The sequence below is a fragment of the Poromitra crassiceps genome (assembly GCF_964638095.1).
Source record: "Poromitra crassiceps genome assembly, chromosome: 4".
Classification (NCBI taxonomy): domain Eukaryota; kingdom Metazoa; phylum Chordata; class Actinopteri; order Beryciformes; family Melamphaidae; genus Poromitra; species Poromitra crassiceps.
In genome coordinates this window covers 8,056,175-8,075,074 of record NC_139626.1, presented here as the reverse complement: position 1 = coordinate 8,075,074, position 18,900 = coordinate 8,056,175, and the positions used below count along the sequence as shown (strand labels likewise).

General features: G+C 44.1%; 3 protein-coding genes across 8 annotated transcripts in view; 1 reads left to right on the top strand and 2 right to left on the bottom strand.

Annotated features, from left to right (window-relative positions):
• The first annotated feature begins 41 nt into the window (after nucleotides 1-41).
• Nucleotides 42-5,156, top strand: cbx1b (chromobox homolog 1b (HP1 beta homolog Drosophila)). Of its 4 annotated transcripts, none has more exons than XR_014552625.1 (7): nucleotides 42-164; nucleotides 1,667-1,748; nucleotides 2,437-2,656; nucleotides 2,946-3,099; nucleotides 3,344-3,438; nucleotides 3,608-4,250; nucleotides 4,370-5,156. XR_014552625.1 is itself a non-coding variant. In XM_083635136.1 (6 exons), the coding sequence occupies exons 2-6, from the start codon at nucleotides 1,694-1,696 to the stop codon at nucleotides 3,747-3,749; spliced, it is 666 nt and encodes a 221-aa protein (XP_083491262.1). In that variant the 5' UTR covers nucleotides 42-164; nucleotides 1,667-1,693; the 3' UTR covers nucleotides 3,750-5,156. The 4 variants fall into 4 exon arrangements, 1 of the variants encoding a protein (XP_083491262.1); XR_014552626.1 differs by having other exon boundaries at nucleotides 3,608-4,282; XR_014552627.1 differs by having other exon boundaries at nucleotides 3,608-4,282; nucleotides 4,338-5,156.
• Nucleotides 5,157-5,267: 111 nt separating this feature from the next.
• On the bottom strand, nucleotides 5,268-15,617 carry nfe2l1b (nfe2 like bZIP transcription factor 1b). Of its 3 annotated transcripts, none has more exons than XM_083635417.1 (6): nucleotides 15,482-15,617; nucleotides 13,572-14,411; nucleotides 11,873-12,094; nucleotides 10,306-10,395; nucleotides 9,981-10,139; nucleotides 5,268-8,919 (listed from the first exon to the last, which is right to left on the bottom strand). In XM_083635417.1, exons 2-6 carry the CDS (start codon nucleotides 14,127-14,129, stop codon nucleotides 7,537-7,539), a joined length of 2,412 nt encoding a protein of 803 aa, XP_083491543.1. In that variant the 5' UTR covers nucleotides 14,130-14,411; nucleotides 15,482-15,617; the 3' UTR covers nucleotides 5,268-7,536. The 3 variants fall into 3 exon arrangements, with proteins under 3 accessions (XP_083491543.1, XP_083491545.1, XP_083491544.1); XM_083635419.1 differs by having other exon boundaries at nucleotides 11,873-12,061; XM_083635418.1 differs by lacking the exon at nucleotides 15,482-15,617 and adding an exon at nucleotides 14,973-15,019.
• Nucleotides 15,618-16,283: 666 nt separating this feature from the next.
• Nucleotides 16,284-18,900, bottom strand: part of cdk5rap3 (CDK5 regulatory subunit associated protein 3) — an 8,446-nt gene continuing 5,829 nt past the window's right edge. Inside the window, exons 10-14 of the mRNA XM_083634486.1 lie at nucleotides 18,781-18,862; nucleotides 18,588-18,676; nucleotides 17,164-17,369; nucleotides 16,903-17,074; nucleotides 16,284-16,423 (exon numbers count right to left, since the gene is read on the bottom strand). Coding sequence (XP_083490612.1) covers nucleotides 16,358-16,423; nucleotides 16,903-17,074; nucleotides 17,164-17,369; nucleotides 18,588-18,676; nucleotides 18,781-18,862 — 615 coding nt within the window. The 3' untranslated portion in view covers nucleotides 16,284-16,357. The remainder of the gene's footprint in view (nucleotides 16,424-16,902; nucleotides 17,075-17,163; nucleotides 17,370-18,587; nucleotides 18,677-18,780; nucleotides 18,863-18,900) is intronic.

Genomic DNA, 18,900 nt, shown 5'->3' with positions numbered 1-18,900 from the left:
CCCATACCACATACCAGGCGAAAAGGGGGCGGAAACAATACGATAGCTTTAGCCAACTGGTAGCTAAACATTTTGATAAAACGTTGTTTATGAAGCAGACTGTAACGCGGTTTCATTTTGTTTTGGGGGATTTCTTTTCAAACCAATTACATTATAAAGCTTAGGTGAGTTTCCTTTCGTCTTCCATTCTTCCTCCATGTGTTTTTTCGGTAATGCAACCGTTTGATTGATTGTGCATGTGTGTCGGTCTGGCAAATATCAACAATGAGAGTGAAAACTGCACGTCTCGGAGACACGTCTCACGTTACTAACGCTAATCATACATAACCATGTTATTAAATGTTAGCATCGAGTGTAACGTTAGTACATTAGTTGTTGAGGCTAAAGCAATATGGAGGAAATGCATAATGGGTCTCTTTTCCTTCGAAGCGTTGTCGTGTGTTTTCCCCGGCCTTACTCGCTATTATTGCCTATGCTATGCTAGCTAGCAACACAAATCCCCAACTGTTAATCGAGCGTAGTTGTTTTCCGCCACGACAAATTGCAAGTAAATGAAGCTCGTTGATTGTTACGTAACCAAAGCGGTGCATTCATAATAATACCCCACATGCAGCTCTGCACACACACGCCGCCAGGTTTAAGCGCAAATTCTGCTCAGGCTGTATTGATGCTAGCAAACAGAGGGAGGCGCGGCAACATCACAAATCACAATCAGCTCTAATGAGGAGCAAATAGCGGTACACAAGCTACCCTGTGCGCAATACTATCTTATCTGGGTTAAGGAAATAAATAATTCATGTGGATAAAGTCGATCTATGTGGATAGTCTAGACAATATTGTTACGTAACAATGTTGAGCCCCCTTACAAAGTTACATGCGTGTAATTAACAGTGTCAGACTCATCAATGGTACATGGGTAACTAAACGTGAGGCAGTGTTGTCATCAGTAGTGGTAGGGTTCAGTATAAAACTAATATGAATGACATAATGGGCAGTGAACATAAAAAAAACTATAATAAATCAAAAGTAGGGGTGTGCCACCTTAGGCACCTCACGATTCGATTCGATTACGATTAAGGGTGCTACGATTCGATTATTAAACGATTACGATTAATCACGATTTTCGATGCATCTTTTTCACCAAACAGGATTTTTTTTAAGCAAGGTATATTTGTCAGTATCCATTAATTAAAGTAAACAAACAAATGTACCTCCATTATTAAACATTCATTCATTCATTCATTCATTCATTCATTCATTATCTTCAGTTGCGACTGAAGTCCACACATCACATGTTACAGCCACCCTGCATGCTTTCTTCAGTGATTCCAGTTTCCAGTACTTCGATTTTGGTCTCGTTTTACAGTTAAGGAACTGCTTTCCGGGCGAAATACCGTATTTTTTGCAAATAAAGCCAAAAAAAAATGCTATTTTTTGCAAATCGATAATCGAACATTGTGAATCGATTTTAATCGTCACGTGACTAATCGCGATGCATCGATTATATGATTAATCGGCACACCCCTAATAAAAAGTGGGTCATACTGATCTACATTGCCTCAAAAATATTCCCCATGTATCTTTGCAATAAATCACATTCTCTCCAATGCTGTTTTCTCCTCTCTACCTCTTGATTCCTGATTGCTGCAATCTTGACGTTGACCAGGAACCTGCTGGTCCCAAGGTCTACCTGATGAGTATGAGCGTGACTACAGAATCCGCCAACGATGGCCCCACTGTTACAGAAGGTTCAATATATCATTATTCTCTAACATATACATTTATCTGTATCACATGTCCCTGTTTGGTAAGGTGTTACCAAAGAGTAGAGAAATGAATATAGTATGTACATCGTCAACAAGGTGGCCACTGAATGTTTGCAATTCATCACGCCACTCATCACTGTGGTTTCCCATCCATTTGTGAACAAAGTAAGTCGCGTCCCGCCCAAATGATAACTATCTTTTTACGCCATGCATTTGAATCATAACACCTGCTGTAAGAGTATTCAGAAGGAGGGTCACCAACCGTCGACTAGCGGGTGTCTTTGGGATTGGTAACTGCCCGCGTAAGGGGAGTTTAAAAGAGGACACCGTACCCAGACCTGAGTTTTATGTGTGTGTAGTCATGCTTCTTATATAGTATGTCGGGGGCCTAAATATAGATAAATTGATTTATTCTATTATGCAAACCCAATAAGTCCTCTTTAAGTTTTTAGCTCTTTTTGCAACTGCTGCGCCTGTTGCTTAATGCACTTTTTATACTCTTTTTTTTTTTTAAGTTTTGTTGTGATGCTTTCAAATGTCCATTTTATTCCCTTCTTTTATTCTTTTATTTTCCTGTCAACCATTTTATGTGAAGCACTTTGCATTGCCTCTGTGTATGAAATGTGCTATACAAATAAACTTGACTTGACTTGCTTGTTGCCCCTTGCAGCCACAGTCACAGACACAGACACAGACCCCGCCCCGTCAGAGAGCAAAACGGTGACTACGGTTGAGGAGAAGGACAAGAAGACCGATGAGGTGGTGGCAGCACCAGCAGCAGCAGCAGAGGAAGAGGAGGAGGAGGAAGAATATGTGGTGGAAAAGGTCCTGAACCGGCGAGTGGTGAAAGGGAGAGTGGAATACCTGCTGAAGTGGAAAGGCTTCACTGAGTGAGTTCTTTTGGATCAACTGTTATCTCAGACATTTTTATATCAAAGTGCGGGATGGGGGGGGCATTCTGGGGATCTTGGTGGGCTTACATGCATACCTGTGGGGTTGTGTGTACTTTGTTACATGTCGTCAACTCTCCAATCTTTTATACCATCTCTTTTCAATTCAATCAGAATTTTCATTAAAATGATGATCATAAAAACAATAAGGCATAGGTTTATTCAATGAGTGTCCAAAAGTATTAGGTCAATACAGAAGTAGTGTATTTATGTGTGTTTCTATCAACAGGGATGATAACACATGGGAGCCAGAGGACAACTTGGACTGTCCAGATCTGATTTCAGCGTTTCTGCAGTCGCAGAAAACGGCTCACGTGGCCAAGAGGAAGGCGTCTGCAGATGCGGATGGAGATGGAGATAAATCAAAGAAGAAAAAAGATGAAGTGAGTCCCAGCCTGTTATCCTTTTAAGAGTCTGAGTGCTCGAGGAGTCTCTAATCAGATTGATACTTGGGCTGATAAAAAATACAGTATGCTATGCTAGAAATTGAAGGAGACATTTATGTCTTGATTTCATTTTTAAATTCAGATTCCATCCATGTAACCATGGGGCCCTTTTAACTAGGTCACTGCTATTTATGTTAGAATGATCTTCCTCCAGTGATCAGAGTTGTATCTTGTCTTTCAGGTGGAGAAGTTAAGGGGCTTTGCTCGAGGTTTGGATCCAGAGAGGATCATTGGTGCCACAGATTCCACAGGAGAACTCATGTTCCTGATGAAATGGTTTGTGTGAAGGTTTTAGCACATTTGCCAGCTATCAAAATGGAAACTTCACAGGCTGTATTAGTGCCTGTGTAGTCCCTCATTACAGATTTTCCACGTGAATATGGAAGTCAAAACATTTCTGTTGAATTTGTGTGTTTTTGTTTGTTTGCCACTTGTCCTCGTATAGGAAAAACTCTGATGAAGCTGACCTCGTCCCAGCGAAGGAGGCGAATGTGAAGTGTCCACAGGTGGTCATCTTGTTCTACGAAGAGCGACTCACTTGGCACTCGTACCCCACCCCAGACGAGAAAACCGATGATAAGAACTAAGACAGGGCCGGGGGTGGGGGGGTGGGGTGGACAGTAGTTTTGAACTTAAACGTAGTTTTGACAGTGGGATAGAGGCAAGCAAGACACCATTGGACTCCTTTGTCGTTTCACTCTTTTGATTATACTTATAACCGGATATGATCAAAGTGTATATACAGTATGCTGTCAGTTTGCTTGAGGAAACCTAGCCCAGAAGAAATGTAAAATGCAGTGTTACTTTTCTCGATGCCCACTTCATAAGGTCATGATCATAAGTTCATGTCCATAAGTGCATTCTGACAGTCACTTGGACACTCAAAGGAAGATTTTGCTGATTTGCAACCAGCTTTGTATCATTACAATGTCAGTAGTATATGCAAATGAACAATGTGTACCTTCCCTCCATGTTGCCTGCAGCGAGAGCTCCCTGTTCATTTCTGGGCAGAAACTCTTGCCAGGTGACTTGTTTCAATGACACAAACTCTGCCAGGTGACTCGTTTCAATGACACAAACTCTGCCAGGTGACTCGTTTCAATGACACAAACTCTGTCAGGTGACTCGTTTCAATGACACAAAAAACTCTGCCAGGTGACTCGTTTCAATGCCAGGTGACACGTTTCAATAACACAAACTCTGCCAGGTGACTTGTTTCAATGACACAAACTCTGCCGGGACGTATGCTGTGGGTAAACATTGTTCACTTGCATATATTACTGACATCGTTGTTAGGGATGCACCGACCCACATTTTTTCACTTCCGATACCTGAATTTGGATATCTGCCGATACCAATATTTTTCTTGAATATACAGTATAGGCAAAGATTTGGCCAATTAAAGATTTTTTTTTTTTTTAATATACCTTGCAAAAAGCAGACAAAATTAAGAAAATATACAAGGTAAAGAAGGATACTATTATACATGGGCAAATTACGGCCAGCTGGAATTGCAAAAAAAATTAAAAAAATCTGATTCCGATCCAATCCGTGAATTAGTGCCAATATCGGCACCTGATACCGATATTGGATCGGATCGGCCCCATCCCTAATCGTTATGATCCAAAGCTGGTTGAAAATGGGCAAAGTAGCCTGTCAAAGCTCATGTTGCCATAGCACTTGGTCATTTTGCTGTGGCATTGTATTGTAGCCTGTAAACCAGCCGGACTGAAATGAAATGTGAGTTGACGTGACCGGCTGCTTTACCAGGCTAACTGTATTGTATTAATGTGTTATTCTGCTTCCATTAGTTTGTGCCTTTTTTTCCCCTTTCTTTTTACATACAGTATCTTGACTAGTTCCTATGATTATCAAACCTTTTCAACAATGATTCCATTTAATTTGCTCATTGGTAATCTTATCATTGTACTGTTTTTAGTAACTGTTTGTCTTGCTTGTCGGTTTTGGAGAATAAACCACTTTTTGTTACTGTATGGTTTCATTCTTGTTTTTTCCTTTTAATGGAAAACCGGATTATTGACTGGTTTGGGTTTGTTACGCTCCTGTTGTACATTTCCTCATCATTAACGACACCAACACAAAAGTCACAGGTGAAAATAAAAACACTTTATTAATCAATAAAAACAATTCCAGATTGCCAGCAAATATTTCAAAGTCAAACAAACAAACAAAAATACATCCAAACTCAAAGCAGAGGGTGGGATGGTTATGGAGACATCTGACAGACTACAGAAAAATGGTGACCAACACAAACATAAAAATATTTACAGAACAAACAAGACGGACACAGACAGTGCACTAAGTAGTAGTACTAACTCAATAGTTGGGTGATGCACTGAAGTGAATGTTAACCAAACAAACGGATTCATGCCTCAATACCATGTTGAACGAGAGGACATTTAACAATGTCTCCTTTAAAAACGTCTTTTTTGGGACACTGTTAAAAGTTGCAAATTATTTTCAGCGTCCTTCCGGTAAATATTTAATTCTAGCCTAACAGCTATCTGAGCTGCAACAATTGGCCTAATTTTTTCAATGGGCTGACGATACATGTAACTGACAGACTTCATTCAAGAAGACAAAACGAGTACCGGTAATAGCACTTCTACTTTGAGAACACATTTTTCTCCAGTTCTCAAAACCGTTAAGTGAATATATGGAGATTGTGAAATAAAAGACATTCAAAACAAAGTGTCCACTCCACTGCACACACTCTGCTGTTTGTCAGTTCACCCATTCAAATTACTTTGACCTCGGTAATTGAAGTAACCTGGCTCACTTTGTTATCAACACAAAACTTAGGATTTTAAACGTCAGCCAACAGTTTGGCTTTACAGCAGTAAAAAAAAAAAAAAAGTATGTATCTTCAATTGCCTCAAGTGGCTATCAATAGGATGACAACATTGGCAAATAAGTTACTTAGATGGGCTATCGGTTTCATTGCCACGACCGAGCCAGTTTTAAGTTAACGCTTAAAACTCTGCATCCAACAGAAAGAAAGACAAATCCATAGCCTTTGCACTGTGCCAGTCTAGAGTTGGTGGTAATCGTACAGTACAGTGTGGAGTTGCTAGCCCATCACAGTATGTTGAATTCCTCTGACCGGTTGCATTCAGAGAACGTGATTACAGGTTCGGCACAAAAGTGTTCAAATCAACAAAGGGGGTGTAGGCTTTTACATAAAGCTGATGTAGTTTGACCTATAACCTTGCTTATACTACAGATTATGAACATTTCATAAGAGCCTCCCCCCCAATTGCAGCTCCCATATTAAAACCTGCAGCGAAGGAACAGCAAGAGAGACACAGCAAAATGCATATAGCCAAGCCTTTGAAGGACAAATTACAGTGCTATGTATAAGTATAAGGAAGCTGAGACATTTTCCAATGCAGTCTGCCTCCTTCCCCTATCGTCCATCTGCTCCTCTCGCAGGACTCCACCTCCAGGCCTGTCATCAGTGGCCAGCCCGGAATACTCTCAGCCTCTCCCACTTTCTGCTTCCAGCTCCCAGCATCCTCCTTCGACACGCATCCCGTCCGCTCCCCGTCTCTGTAGGGCCCTCTACACTTGGAAGTCATCGACAAATTATGAGTCAAAAACTGGAATTTGCAACACAAACCCATTGCATTCGAATGCAGCGTTGGACCATTTAGGTTGTTCATGTTAAGTGCACCAAAACAACCTGTGGTGGTTAGTATAGGTGTTAATGGCATCCTAAATGATAGACTTCCTTTAACCTTTGGTATCTAAACTCCCCGGAACCATCCCGATGCCGTTCTTTGCCTGAACATTTGGAGCTTACAAGCATCAGTGACTATGAAAACCACGAAAAGTTTCCAAGGTGGGATGTGATCTGACCATTTAGTCCTTCGAAACTTTCCCTCCGATGCATAGGTATTCCAACCATCCTCGTTGACAATGTTCTTCTTTTGTTTACTCCCTCTTCTCTTGATACTAGTCCCTTCAGTTCATCCGACGTGACAAATCTTCTCCTTCCTCAGTGGTTTTGGTGCAAAAAGGATCTCGAGCGGATTTTTTTTTTCTTCTAATTGCTCATTTCAAGTCCTTTCATACCCTTATTCTCCTTGTTTATTCCTTTCCCCCCACATCAAAATAATGAAATATCAGTACTCAAACGAAGAGATACTTCTGCTCCAAAGGTGTTTCCAGGGGGAAAAACGCAGGAACAAAACGAAAAGGGGAAAAAACGAATGCAGGAAGAGTCGTCAACAATGCCGCTTTTTCTTCTCGCCAGTATCTTCTCAAAGGAAAAAAAGGACATCTCTCTTGCATCTGCAGAAATCTTTCTTAGTGATTTTAGCAGTGAAAGAATTAACAGCAGTTTTTTCCCCCTCACTTCTTTTTGTCTTTTTGTTTTTTCTCAGGCTTGCGGTTCTGCTCGGCGGTGGCCATGCTGCGGGGCATGATCAGCACGCTGCCGTCGGCACTGTACTGGAGCGAGTACTCGCTGGGGGGGTAGGGCCGGCCCTCCTCGTCCCGTAGCTGAGTGAACACCTCCTGGTAGAGACTTTGCATCTTCTGCTTGGTCTGTCGGATGGAGCGGATGTACTCCATCTTCTCCTTCAGCAGGCGGGCCTTGTCGCGCCTCAGGTCGTGCACGCCCTGCTCCAGGTTCAGGATGGTGTCCAGCTTGCGCTTGCGGCAGTTCTGGGCCGCCATCTTGTTCTTGCCGCGCCGGCGGATGTCGCGGATGAGGGCGAGCTGCGCTTCGCTCAGGTGGTGCTTGGCCAGGAGCTCGTTGAACTCTTCCACGGGCAGGTTAATGATCTTTTCGTTGGAGAAGGGGATTTTCATGGAGCGGGCCCGGCGTTCGTCGCGACTCGACTGCTTGTCGAGCAAGTCCTGAGGAGGCTGAAGCTTAGAGTTGTGTTTGTCGCGGACAGTTTTCTTGCCGGCGGAAATGGGGAGCTCGGGGTGCTCGGAGAACGGAGAAGACAGCGGCAGATTGTAAGTGTGATTGTGGCTGATGTTGTCGAGCTGCGGGAGGTTGTGGTACTGGGAGGGGTCCTGATAGCTCATGCGGCACAGCTTGCTATACCCGGGCTGGTAGCCCCCAACAGCGCCTTCCTCCGTCTCCACGGTGGCCGCCTCAGAATCAGTGCTGTACCCCACAGCTCCTTCCTCTGAGAAGGTGGCAGAGGTGGAGGAGGAAGACGCTGCGGAGGAGCAGGAGGTCTCAGAGCTGCTCGGGGAGGCCGGGCTGTGGCTGGAGTCCAGGGAGAGACCCGAGTCTGAGTCGAGCTCATCCTCCAGCTGGGAAGCCTGGGCCTGGCTGAAGCCCTCCTCCATGGCCAGGTCCAGCAAGCTGATCTCATCGAGCATGGACTCTTCCAGCAAGGTGCTGAATGGATCAGGCAGTACGGGCGTGGACGTGACGTTGCTACTGGAGCTGTTCATAAGTGGAGGGAGAAAGAGACCCGTCAGGTTAGTGGCTCCAAATGTAGAGTTGACGTTGGAGGAGTTGCTGTTGAGGCGGAGCATGGCGGGCCTCGGGGTGGTGATGCTAGTCGATTCCAGCTGGGGGTTGAAAACAGGGGGGAAGTCTTGGCTGCAGCTGGGGAGGGAGGCCTGGTGGAGGCTGACATCCTGGTTTATTAGTGTTGAACGAGAAGAAAGTCCAAAGCTTCCCACAGCGTTTGACTCGGCTGTCCCACTTGTGCCACTGACACTGCTGGAGGTGGTGGTGTTGAGTGAGGTGCTGTTCACATCCATTGCCTTTAAACAGAACGATCTGGTTAGGGAAATGTGTTTTTCAAATGATCCAACACACAAGACGTTATGGCTGTCAACCTTCTCTTTTTTTTTTACGTTAATGTTGATTTGAAAATCAAGTTTGATATTGTAATGAAGTGATTTGACGGACGGATAGACCTTTAATTGAGAAGGAATTGTTTTTATTCACTTGAGATACATTCATTCAAATTTCATTGTTATTTTCAATCACAGAAGCCTATGGTGCAGGCCAACGTCTGTGAATCCCCCACGTTACAAGAATAGACCTTATTCGATTGACGTCACTCACGTACTGGCACGCCCACCGCCGCCATATTGTCGACATAACGCTGCAGCTCTCAAGTGACAGCCTATGTGAGAGCAGCGTTTATAGGAAGCTAGCTGCCGTTAGCGTTACCTGTATCGTTCCTGTTGTGTTCGGATGGTGACCTGCGTTAGGCATGGCTGTAGTAATGACAGCAATAAAGTCCCCGTGGTTTGTTTCTATCTCTACCGTCCTCAGACGTGAAGGGAGCGAGACTGAGGATACGTCAGCAGCACAGGAGAGGTGTGTGGATAGTTAGGAGACAGGTGAAACTTTCTGACAGCTCCTCACAGCAAAGTCTGTTCACCTCGTTATTTTGTTTATTTATTACAGGCATTAACGGCAGCATACAAACAACAACTGTGGGTTTTTTATTGCTGTCATTACCATTGCTATTTTGTAATGGAACAGAAATGACAATAAGGCTGTTACTAGTTGTCAGCTGCAGCGCTGTGTGCGCGCAGGACGGTATGTCAACAATATGGTGCGTCCAGGGTTAGCGAATAAGGTCTATAGTCATGATGTCATGAGGATGGGCCACAGGACAAACGACATCTCTCATTCAGTCTAGTCTAGTCCTGTTTACTTATATAGCCCTTTATCATAAGCTTCTCTCAAAGGGCTTTACACAACATCCTATTGTGCTGTATACAGCATTATGCCATATACATAGTTCAACATTTCATGAACTTTAAACGATAGTGAACAGGCCCACATCCTTCATTAAAAAGGAACCTACTTGTAGTTCCATGATGGCCATGATGTCTTGCCACTGCTGCTCCAAGTCCAACTGTGGTTCTGCATGGGGTAATGGAGGTGCCAGAGGCAGACCCTGAGATGTAGAAGGAGCTTCTTCATTGGAGACCCCGACCTCTGGGGTGACAACTGGGGCTGGAAACTGAAAGTGAGAACATCAGAAACATAGACAAAATGTAGGGACTCAGAGACTTTCTTTTGAGACTTTGTTGTTAGTTTCTTGCAGCTATTTGCCAGCGCAAACAATATTCCAACTAACTTGATACACCAAATAACAAATTGAATAGCTGATTGTTTTGTTATTATACCTCTGATTCCTCTCCAAAAGGGAAGGTGGCCTCCAACAGCCTCAGGCATTCTTGTAAAGAGAGTGAAGTCTGTGAGCCAATGCCTGGGAGCTGGTGGATCAAGGTCAAGCTCCAGTTAATACACAGCAAAGGCATGTCATTGAGTATTACTGTATCAATAAAAGTATGATATCTTGAGTATGGCATTACTGCTATTCACCTTATGTAGCCACGCCCATTTGACCCGGTTTTGTGGTCGTGTGACGACTTCCGGCAAAAAAAGAAAGAAAAAGAAAATGGCTGGCCTCTCCAATATCATCCAACTCTGAATTAACTAATAATTTTGTCTATTGTATGTAACATACCAAATAAAAGCAAACGGCAATGTCTAAGAATGCAACGCCATCTAACTGGCTCGTTAAGTCTCGCATTCCAGGGAATTACGTTAACGTCTGCGGGTCTTATAGACGTAAGTGGCTCGAGCTGCGCTCGGAGGAGAGAAAACCACCTGAAGCTTTCTTTGTTGGAGACAAGGTATGTTTTACAAGAAAGTGCTCGTCATTGTCGACGATAACGTTATCTGACCTGGCTAACAGTGGATACTCGCTTGCTTGCTGTGTACCGAGCTCAAAGTAGCTACGTTCTTTGTTTTACCCCCTGCAAAAACAACTCTCTTCTTTTCATGACGTTCATTTGTATTTTGCGCCGTGACCGCCGGAAGTGTTAACACGACCCGGAAGAATTAGGCCCACCCCCGCGTCTGAACATAAGGTGAATATAATAAGGCAGAGGGGTGCGCCACCGCCGCGGCACATGATTGCTCAACGCGGAGCGCAGCGCGAGAGATCGAGACGCACGGCGCGTCAGAGAAAACCTTTCAGTGGATTCAGGCTGACAAATCTTAAGGATGACCATTTCCACCCATAAAGTTATAGAGTTGTGAAAGTGAAAATAGAACTACAACTAGAGATGCAGCGGTATGAGTTTTTGACGGTATGATAACCTTGGACACAAGTTTCACAGTATTGCGGTATTGCGGACCTTTATGTGCGGACCATCTGTGTTTTTACAATAGCCGAAATATTCCCATACAGCCGACGTCGTATTTTTAGATGGGGGGGAAAGTTCAGGGGGGTCCTTGCGTTCTCCTGCTTCAGCCATTATCACACACACGGTTGTAAACACAGTCAGTGACAGCTCCTCTCTACTGTGCTCTAGTCTAGGTAGGCATGCAGCCAGGGGGAGGGGCCACGTAAGCTGCACTCTGCAAGCGACCTGGGCACGTTGTTTTGGGGAAACAGCTGATACCGTGGGGAAGGTAAGACGGGCAAATCTTAGTGGGTTTTGATACCGTGACTTTTTCAAACCGCAGTATACCTTCAAACCGGAAACCGCTGCATCCCTAACTACAACGGTCTCCACCTGAATCAATTCATATCGCAAATATTCTGCTAATAAAATTACAACTCGTTTTATCACTAGTGGCCCTAATGTTCCCATCTCCTCTAGCACGAGGCAGTTCAACGCACCAGCCCCCCAGTGGACAAAATGCTGATATGCGGGCAGGCAGCCCCTTTAGACCACTAACCTGCTCCGGAATGCTCTCTCCCGTCTCCCCATCCACCGGCTGAGCCCCTTGTAAGTTCACTCCATTTCTCCATCTCTCTTCCGCCTCGTTCCCCTCCTTGCTCTCCTGTGGGCTGGGCTTCTCCTCCTCGCTCTCCTTCTGACGGTTGCTGTAGTTGAACACTTCCCTTCCGGCTCCGAGGTCAATGTCCTGTCGCCACAGGATGTCAATCAAATCAATGTCCTGGAAACAACATATCGCCACGACAGAGACATGTCAGGGAAACGGAGACACGTTGTTTTAATAATCCCACTGGGAACACTGGACACAGGGAACACTGGACACTGGGAACACTGGACACAGGGAACACTGGGAACACATTGATAATTACTCAAACTCATAGCACGGTACAAATGAAATCCTAATGTATTTTCGGCTATGCCTGACCAAGATGAGATGATTCACTTACATACAGTATACACTGTGTACTTACACTGTTTATTTTTTTTATAAGAGGAAGATGACTGATTTGTATGATTCCATTACAGTGAGTAAATGTAGCCTGGCAGACCATGTAACAGAATCTTGTCAGATGATGTAACCACAGCATAACCTCTTAGGCATGGGAGCTACAGTGCCATGTGACCAAACGGGAGCCTCAGTTCATGACGAGCCTTCGACAATGGCTTTGTTGCCTCATTATGGAAATCATGTGACTGCTGAGAAACACATTATTTCTCAATTTATTTTTGACTGGAATAGACCCTTAAATGAATGCTAAATAAACGACGCAATGATCACTGGCTGCATCAAATAATCATACGCAGAAGTGTTTGAATATGTAACTAGTAAATGTAAAGAACAGTCATGTGATTCTCCCTTCCCCCCTTGTGCTGTTTTAGGATCTGAAACTGAGGAGGGTGAACATTTGCATTGATGAACATCCCTACATGAGACCATTGATGAATGTGAGCTAATGGGCCCGACTAAAAATATCGGATATATAAAAAGACCGGCGATGTAGTGGACAGTAAAGCCACCTTACCTCACTTTACCCAGCTTTTGATTTGTGGAATATAGCTTCGCCACCTTCTTAGGCTGACATAAATTCATAGTAAGGAGTATGCGAGTTATAGGTAAGGTCTCTTAAGGAAAAACATATAAATAAATATGGTTTTCTGAAAGTACAACTGATTTTTCTACTGGTGGCTGCTTGGCTTATGATGATTGCCAACTGGAGGTCATACATAGTTTACCCACATTTTTATTTACCGCTGCGTCACTGCTGATGACTGTCTAGCTAGTTGACAAACAAAATTGACAATACAATTATTTGCCTTCAGTTAAAATGATGTGGTTCAGAAATATTTACATCCATTCTGATATTTGATCTCTTGACTGCTGGCATATTTTCTGATCGTTAACCACCGACATGAGTCGACCCTACTGGTCTCAATAATCTGTTTATTCTTATAATCGCATAATTATATGATCGCAGAGTAAAAGAGAGAACAAGTGTAACGTGTGTTGTGTTGACAACCCATGTTAAAGGCTCGCCATGGGGTGGAGCGGGATTCGATCCACCGACCTCACGCTTCCAAAGCGCACGCGCTAACCACTATGCCAAGGCCTTTATACTGGGGGGTGAGTTTAACCAACCTACTCGCTAGTCTCTACCACTCGGGGACCCGCAGTCATTCGGTTACACAAGCAGCAGTACCTCTTTGGAGAGGTCATCGTTGCTGTCCCTGGTGCCCTGCTCCTGGTTACCCTCCGGGGCCACAGCTCCCAGGCTGCTGTCCGCTGCATTCAGGTTGTAGGTGGATTCAGGTGCTCCACCTCCTCCCCTCATGGCCGGGGTAGCGTCAGGGTCGTTAACGTCCTCTAGGCCGGCCCCATTGTCCAGGGTGATGCTGGGGCTGGACTGGCTGGCGGCGGACACCACCGTCTCGGGGTCACGGTGCACCAGCCAGGCGTTGAGCTCGGTGCTGGGCACGGAGAGGCGGTCCAGTTGGCGCACCTGGTTCAGCAGCCGGCGAGTGGTAAAGAACTGGTCGAGGTCCACACTCTTTGGATGGATGCCATAGCCGTCCAGCGTGTTGCGCAGATTGTGGAACTGGGTCTGAGTGTAGGCTGAGCTCGGGCCCAGGATGATCTCGCTCAGTGGGCGCAGCCGATTGCTCAGGTAGGTGTCAACGTCCACCCGCACCCCAAGGAGACTCAGAAGGATGGTGAACTGAATCAGGCCCTCTGTGAAGTACTTTTTCAGGTAAAGCATTTCTTTACAAAGGAACAAAAGGTGAAAGTAAAAAAACAAAAACAAAAACGGGGCCAACTACCTTGTGAGCAATACCTCTTTACTTATACTAGAAGATTGGGATAAATAGGTGAAAGTAAGAAATGGATTAAGGTGGTGTGGGGGGAAAGAGCCTTGGGCTTAAATGCTGTAGCAGGTTAGTTTTAAATGTGTATAAGATCCAAAATGGTGTTTCCACGTCTTTGAGAGAGTCCAATTAGTGTTCAAAGCTTCGTTCTTCATAAGGTCCTCATCCTCCCATACCTGAGCAAAGTGAGAAAGGACATTTGACTGGTCTATTGTGAGTACTGATCTTAGTTCAACATTAGAACAATACAGATAACTTGCAGCACAGAGATCACCGCCGGTCGGTACTAGCATATTTAGTGCAGCATTCAAACATCAAAGTCTTAGCTACCTATATTTGCATGAAGCCTAATGAAAAAAGAAACCGACTTGCTAGCGAGATCAACCATTGCTTCCTCCCAAGACCAAAGAGAACCGATGACAGCTCGCACCGCGCAATGCCTTTGAATCTATATGATGAACAGAGCTGTAAGCCATCACCCCACCCTAGACAGGACAACTCTTTCTTGTGGGTGCTGCTGCTGAAGGTGAATGTTAAAGCTCACTCGCTAGCTAGCCACAATGTAAGGAGGCAGGCAGCCTGCCTTGAGGCACTGGCAGGGTTCCTCCCTCCCTCCTCCCAGCAGCTGCGCCTATCTTTGTCCTACTAACATTACGTTACCGTTTAGCTAGCTTGCCTTTTAATGACACACTCGACTACAGAAACAAATCGAACTATTATATAATAGCATAGATTACCACAGACACGTGTTGCCACATCAGGGAACTTGCAACCTTGTTCGCCCTAAAAAGTGACAGCTACCGCTACTGGTATTTTCGACCATCTACTTCCGCCGTGGCTAGCATCAAACAATCTCCCTAGCAACAAGTGGTGAACGAATGACTGACAGATAAAAGAGCCATTCACAGAACTCAAACGTGTCTACGACACAGGACTCCAACAAATCTTGGCCAATAGAGAGGAGACGTGGGCGGGCTTTCGACTGGAGAAAATGCTAAACTATTGGAACTCAATTGCCGATATGCTCCGTTAGCTTTGTAAGCTAGTTTTGCTACCTTAACCCCCTCAGGTACTTTTAAAAGTGTAACTCATGTCTTAAACGAGATAAACTACTACACGGAGTGAGTGTCTTATAAATACTAAGTTACCCCCGCCATCTGTATAGTTAGCTACGTTAGCTTGTGCCACGAATCATTGCAATCCAGGTTATCAGCATTCATTGAAAACCTCCTGATTTTATACTTACGCATGACGATTTTGTAACTGTGTCCTCATGCCCACAAATCCACTACCGCCTAAGGCAATAAATGATCCTGCTTCATTAAAGGCTCGACAGACTTGCCCAATATATCACTCTCCAACCATTCCTCATTGAATGGCCCACCATGACTTGCAAAATTGCTAGCTGGCCCGGCTAGCCTAGCAGCAGCACCGCTTGACACAAAAACACGCTTTCACACAGAGCATGCGTGGTAGAACATTCTAGTGCCAAGCTTCCATCACCCCACCAACAATGCTTCCAAGGGTAAATAAAAAGTATTATGTAAATAATATACATTATTCCATATAAATCTTAAGCATTTTGTTATAAGTTTTGTTTAAAAGAATAAGCATTCAGTGGTTAAATTGTTTCGCATAGATAATAGCATAATAGTGTCAGCTGATCTTTACAACTGCATAACATTGTTAATTCTAAAGAGCCCCACCTCCCGGATGTATTTATATTAAATAAAAATGTTGCTATTTATGAGAATGTCACTAATAATCGGGATCTAGAAAGAATGCTCGCAGGTCTCTTGAGTCTGTTGCATTGTCCATTATTGTGAAATAGCAAATCTATCAAAGAGCATTAATTTCTTACTCTAAATTACATGTTGGGTTTACTACTACCACTACTGGTCCAGTACTACTACTAATTCAACAATTCATTGATTAGACAAAAACCTAACCTAAAAAAAGGAAAAACGTTTGCTTCTACCGAGTGCTAACCCACAAAATGTAATTTGACAGAACACACAAAGACCCATTAAACACATTAAATACCAGTTTTATTTCTCCAGGAACAAGATAGTGAGATAGATCATGACAAAATATCTTTTGTGAACATCTGTGAACTTCACCACTATACAATAACCCCCATTAGGTTGACAGGCCTCTTGTTGTATCTCTTTGAAATGTCCGTTTCAATCTGCAGAATAAAAAGACAATTCACAGTCAAAATCATTGGTTATAAAATACAGTGTCACTTTCTGAGTTTCTGGGAGGAGTAGTGAGTTATATTAGCTTGCATCTTTGTTTAACAGGGATTAAATCAATTATATTCTCTCCATTTTATCTGAAACGACATATTTAACATTATTTTACGCACTAACGACAGAATATGCATCCACAATAATACTTTAAGATATACTGTATATGATTCATATTTACGGCAGAAGTTGGTAGATTTTCTATATTTGAATATTATTTACTTCCTACGTTTACCGAATTGAGAGTCACTTTTCTCCAGGAGACCCCATTCAAGTTCTGGGCCTGGCTGATGATGAGGATAATGCACCAACATGGATTGAATGTTTTCATCACAGGCTAGTGAGCTGGTAAACTGCCATGCCTATGAACATTCATTCATGCCTATTCATTCAATTCAATAAAACAATGATCCAATACCAGTTTCTGGAGCTCCCGGGTGCGTCCTGCCAGCAGGTCAATACGAGGCTCCAATTTGGCCTGTTCCTCGAGAGCTTCCTGCCTCTTCTCAGCCAGCGTGGCGCGCTTCAACACCAGGATGTCTGCCTGCTTCAGCTTCTGTCTCAGCACCTCGGACACACGCTCAACATACCTAGACACACACACACAGTTCATATAAATAGAAAACACGCATTATATATGTGTATACATATATGACTTCAATTAGGCGAGAGAGTGCACCGTGGCGAGGCCTGGATCGTGAAGAGGTGCTGCATCCGAAGAGAGGTCAGCCGGTCCAGAAGATGTCGCACCTCTACCTTCATCTCCAGGATGTGTTCACGGGTTTGGGCTTGGATGATAGAGGGGGCCAGCTGGAACTGGCTCATGGCCACCACATCTCCCTCTTCTGCCATCTCACTCATCCGCTGGGCCAGGAACACTTCCAGCTGCACCAACACATCAAACCATAATGTTACTCGTTTGTGGGGAAATTGTTCTCCAAACACAATCAAATTAATGACTGAATGATTTAATGGGGGGGGGGGGGGGGATAGAAATTACAACCTCCGGGGGGGGCAAAAACAATCATAACCAGTCTCTGTGTAACTTTACAGTACATAATTAGTGTAGATAAACAAATCTGTTATTTTTCAGGATCAGATCTAGGTCAATTAGTATTTGCTTATAATCCATATCATTTGTTTTAACATTCTTGGAGACCCAAGTGAATGTGAGGGAGTGTATTTGAGAGTATCTGAAGTGCACACATTCAATTTTCTTGCTTTTCTGTAATTTTTCTATTACTAGGCATCTCGCGAGCTCGATTCCTAGGCTTGCCTGCTGCGCGGGCTCGCCCACCCTGCAGCTCGCATACGCAGCTCGGCCGCTGCGGCCTGCCCTATTGGCATGCACAGTGCACCATTTGCCAACTTTGCACCACTGATGACATCACAATGATGTCACAATTATCAGTGATGTCAAAATTGCTCTTATGACATCACTCATGATGTCACAACAACTCCACATCACTGATGACATCACAATTACTGTTATGACATCACTGATGATGCCACTGATGGCATCACTTCCAGTTGAGTGACATCACTTCGGGGACAAAAATCGCAGACAGAGCCCACATGCTCCCTTTTATATAGACTAGGGATCTCACTTGCCCGCATAGTGGCCTCGCCCGTCCTGCAGCTCGCATTTGCAGCTTGGCTGCTGTGTGGCCAATGAGACCAGCATCACTGATGATGTCAAAGTGGGATTTATGACATCAGTGATGATGTCAGTGGGATTTATGACATCACTGATGATATCACAGTGGGACAGAGAAACAGAGAAGCAGACAGCCCTAGCTCCCATTTATATGGTACTGTACTGATCGATGATGATGATAGATTTGCAACACTATTTTTCCCAGGGATGATGCACACCGATACTCCAGCTTTTGGGTACCGTTTGTACTGTATGTTTCCAGATATTAATAACAACATTCATCATTTGCATATTGTGGCAATAAAAGTAATTCTGATTCTAAATATTATCTTACAACACAAACAAAGGTCAAGTGTGTGTTACCAAAAGAAGAGGGAGCACAGACATTATTTAACAGTACAGGAGCGCAAAGATTACTACTAATACTAATCAACCCCACTCATTACCTCCATGAGCTCATCAATGAACTGGCTGCGTGACTGAGGGTTCTCCAGTATAGTCAGGGCATCCTCACCCCTTGCCACACCTTCAGGACCTGGGAGACACATACAAACCTTTCAACCAGTGTGCAAGGAATTGTAAGAGGAGATGTAATAAGTTTAGCTGGAGGCATAGTGGGTAAACTCAAAAAGCACTTACAGTCTGTGCCCACATCTACAATCTCGATTTCTATGGGAGCTACTTCACTCTCTCCCCAATCAATAGCGCCGGCATCTGTCTCCTGTCAAAGCAGACCAAGAGAGAAATGGTATGTTAGGA

What these genes read in the sequence shown, in the direction of transcription:
- nfe2l1b (XM_083635417.1), bottom strand. Translation starts at nt 14,129, where the DNA reads ATGCTTTACCTGAAAAAGTACTTCACAGAGGGCCTGATTCAGTTCACC. An exon ending in ACGATGACCTCTCCAAAGAG is followed by an intron (nt 12,095 to 13,571) that starts GTACTGCTGCTT and finishes TGTTGTTTCCAG; the next exon opens with GACATTGATTTGATTGACAT. An exon ending in CTTTTGGAGAGGAATCAGAG is followed by an intron (nt 10,140 to 10,305) that starts GTATAATAACAA and finishes TCTCACTTTCAG; the next exon opens with TTTCCAGCCCCAGTTGTCAC.
- cbx1b (XM_083635136.1), top strand. Translation starts at nt 1,694, where the DNA reads ATGAGTATGAGCGTGACTACAGAATCCGCCAACGATGGCCCCACTGTT. An exon ending in TGGCCCCACTGTTACAGAAG is followed by an intron (nt 1,749 to 2,436) that starts GTTCAATATATC and finishes TGCCCCTTGCAG; the next exon opens with CCACAGTCACAGACACAGAC. An exon ending in CAAAGAAGAAAAAAGATGAA is followed by an intron (nt 3,100 to 3,343) that starts GTGAGTCCCAGC and finishes CTTGTCTTTCAG; the next exon opens with GTGGAGAAGTTAAGGGGCTT.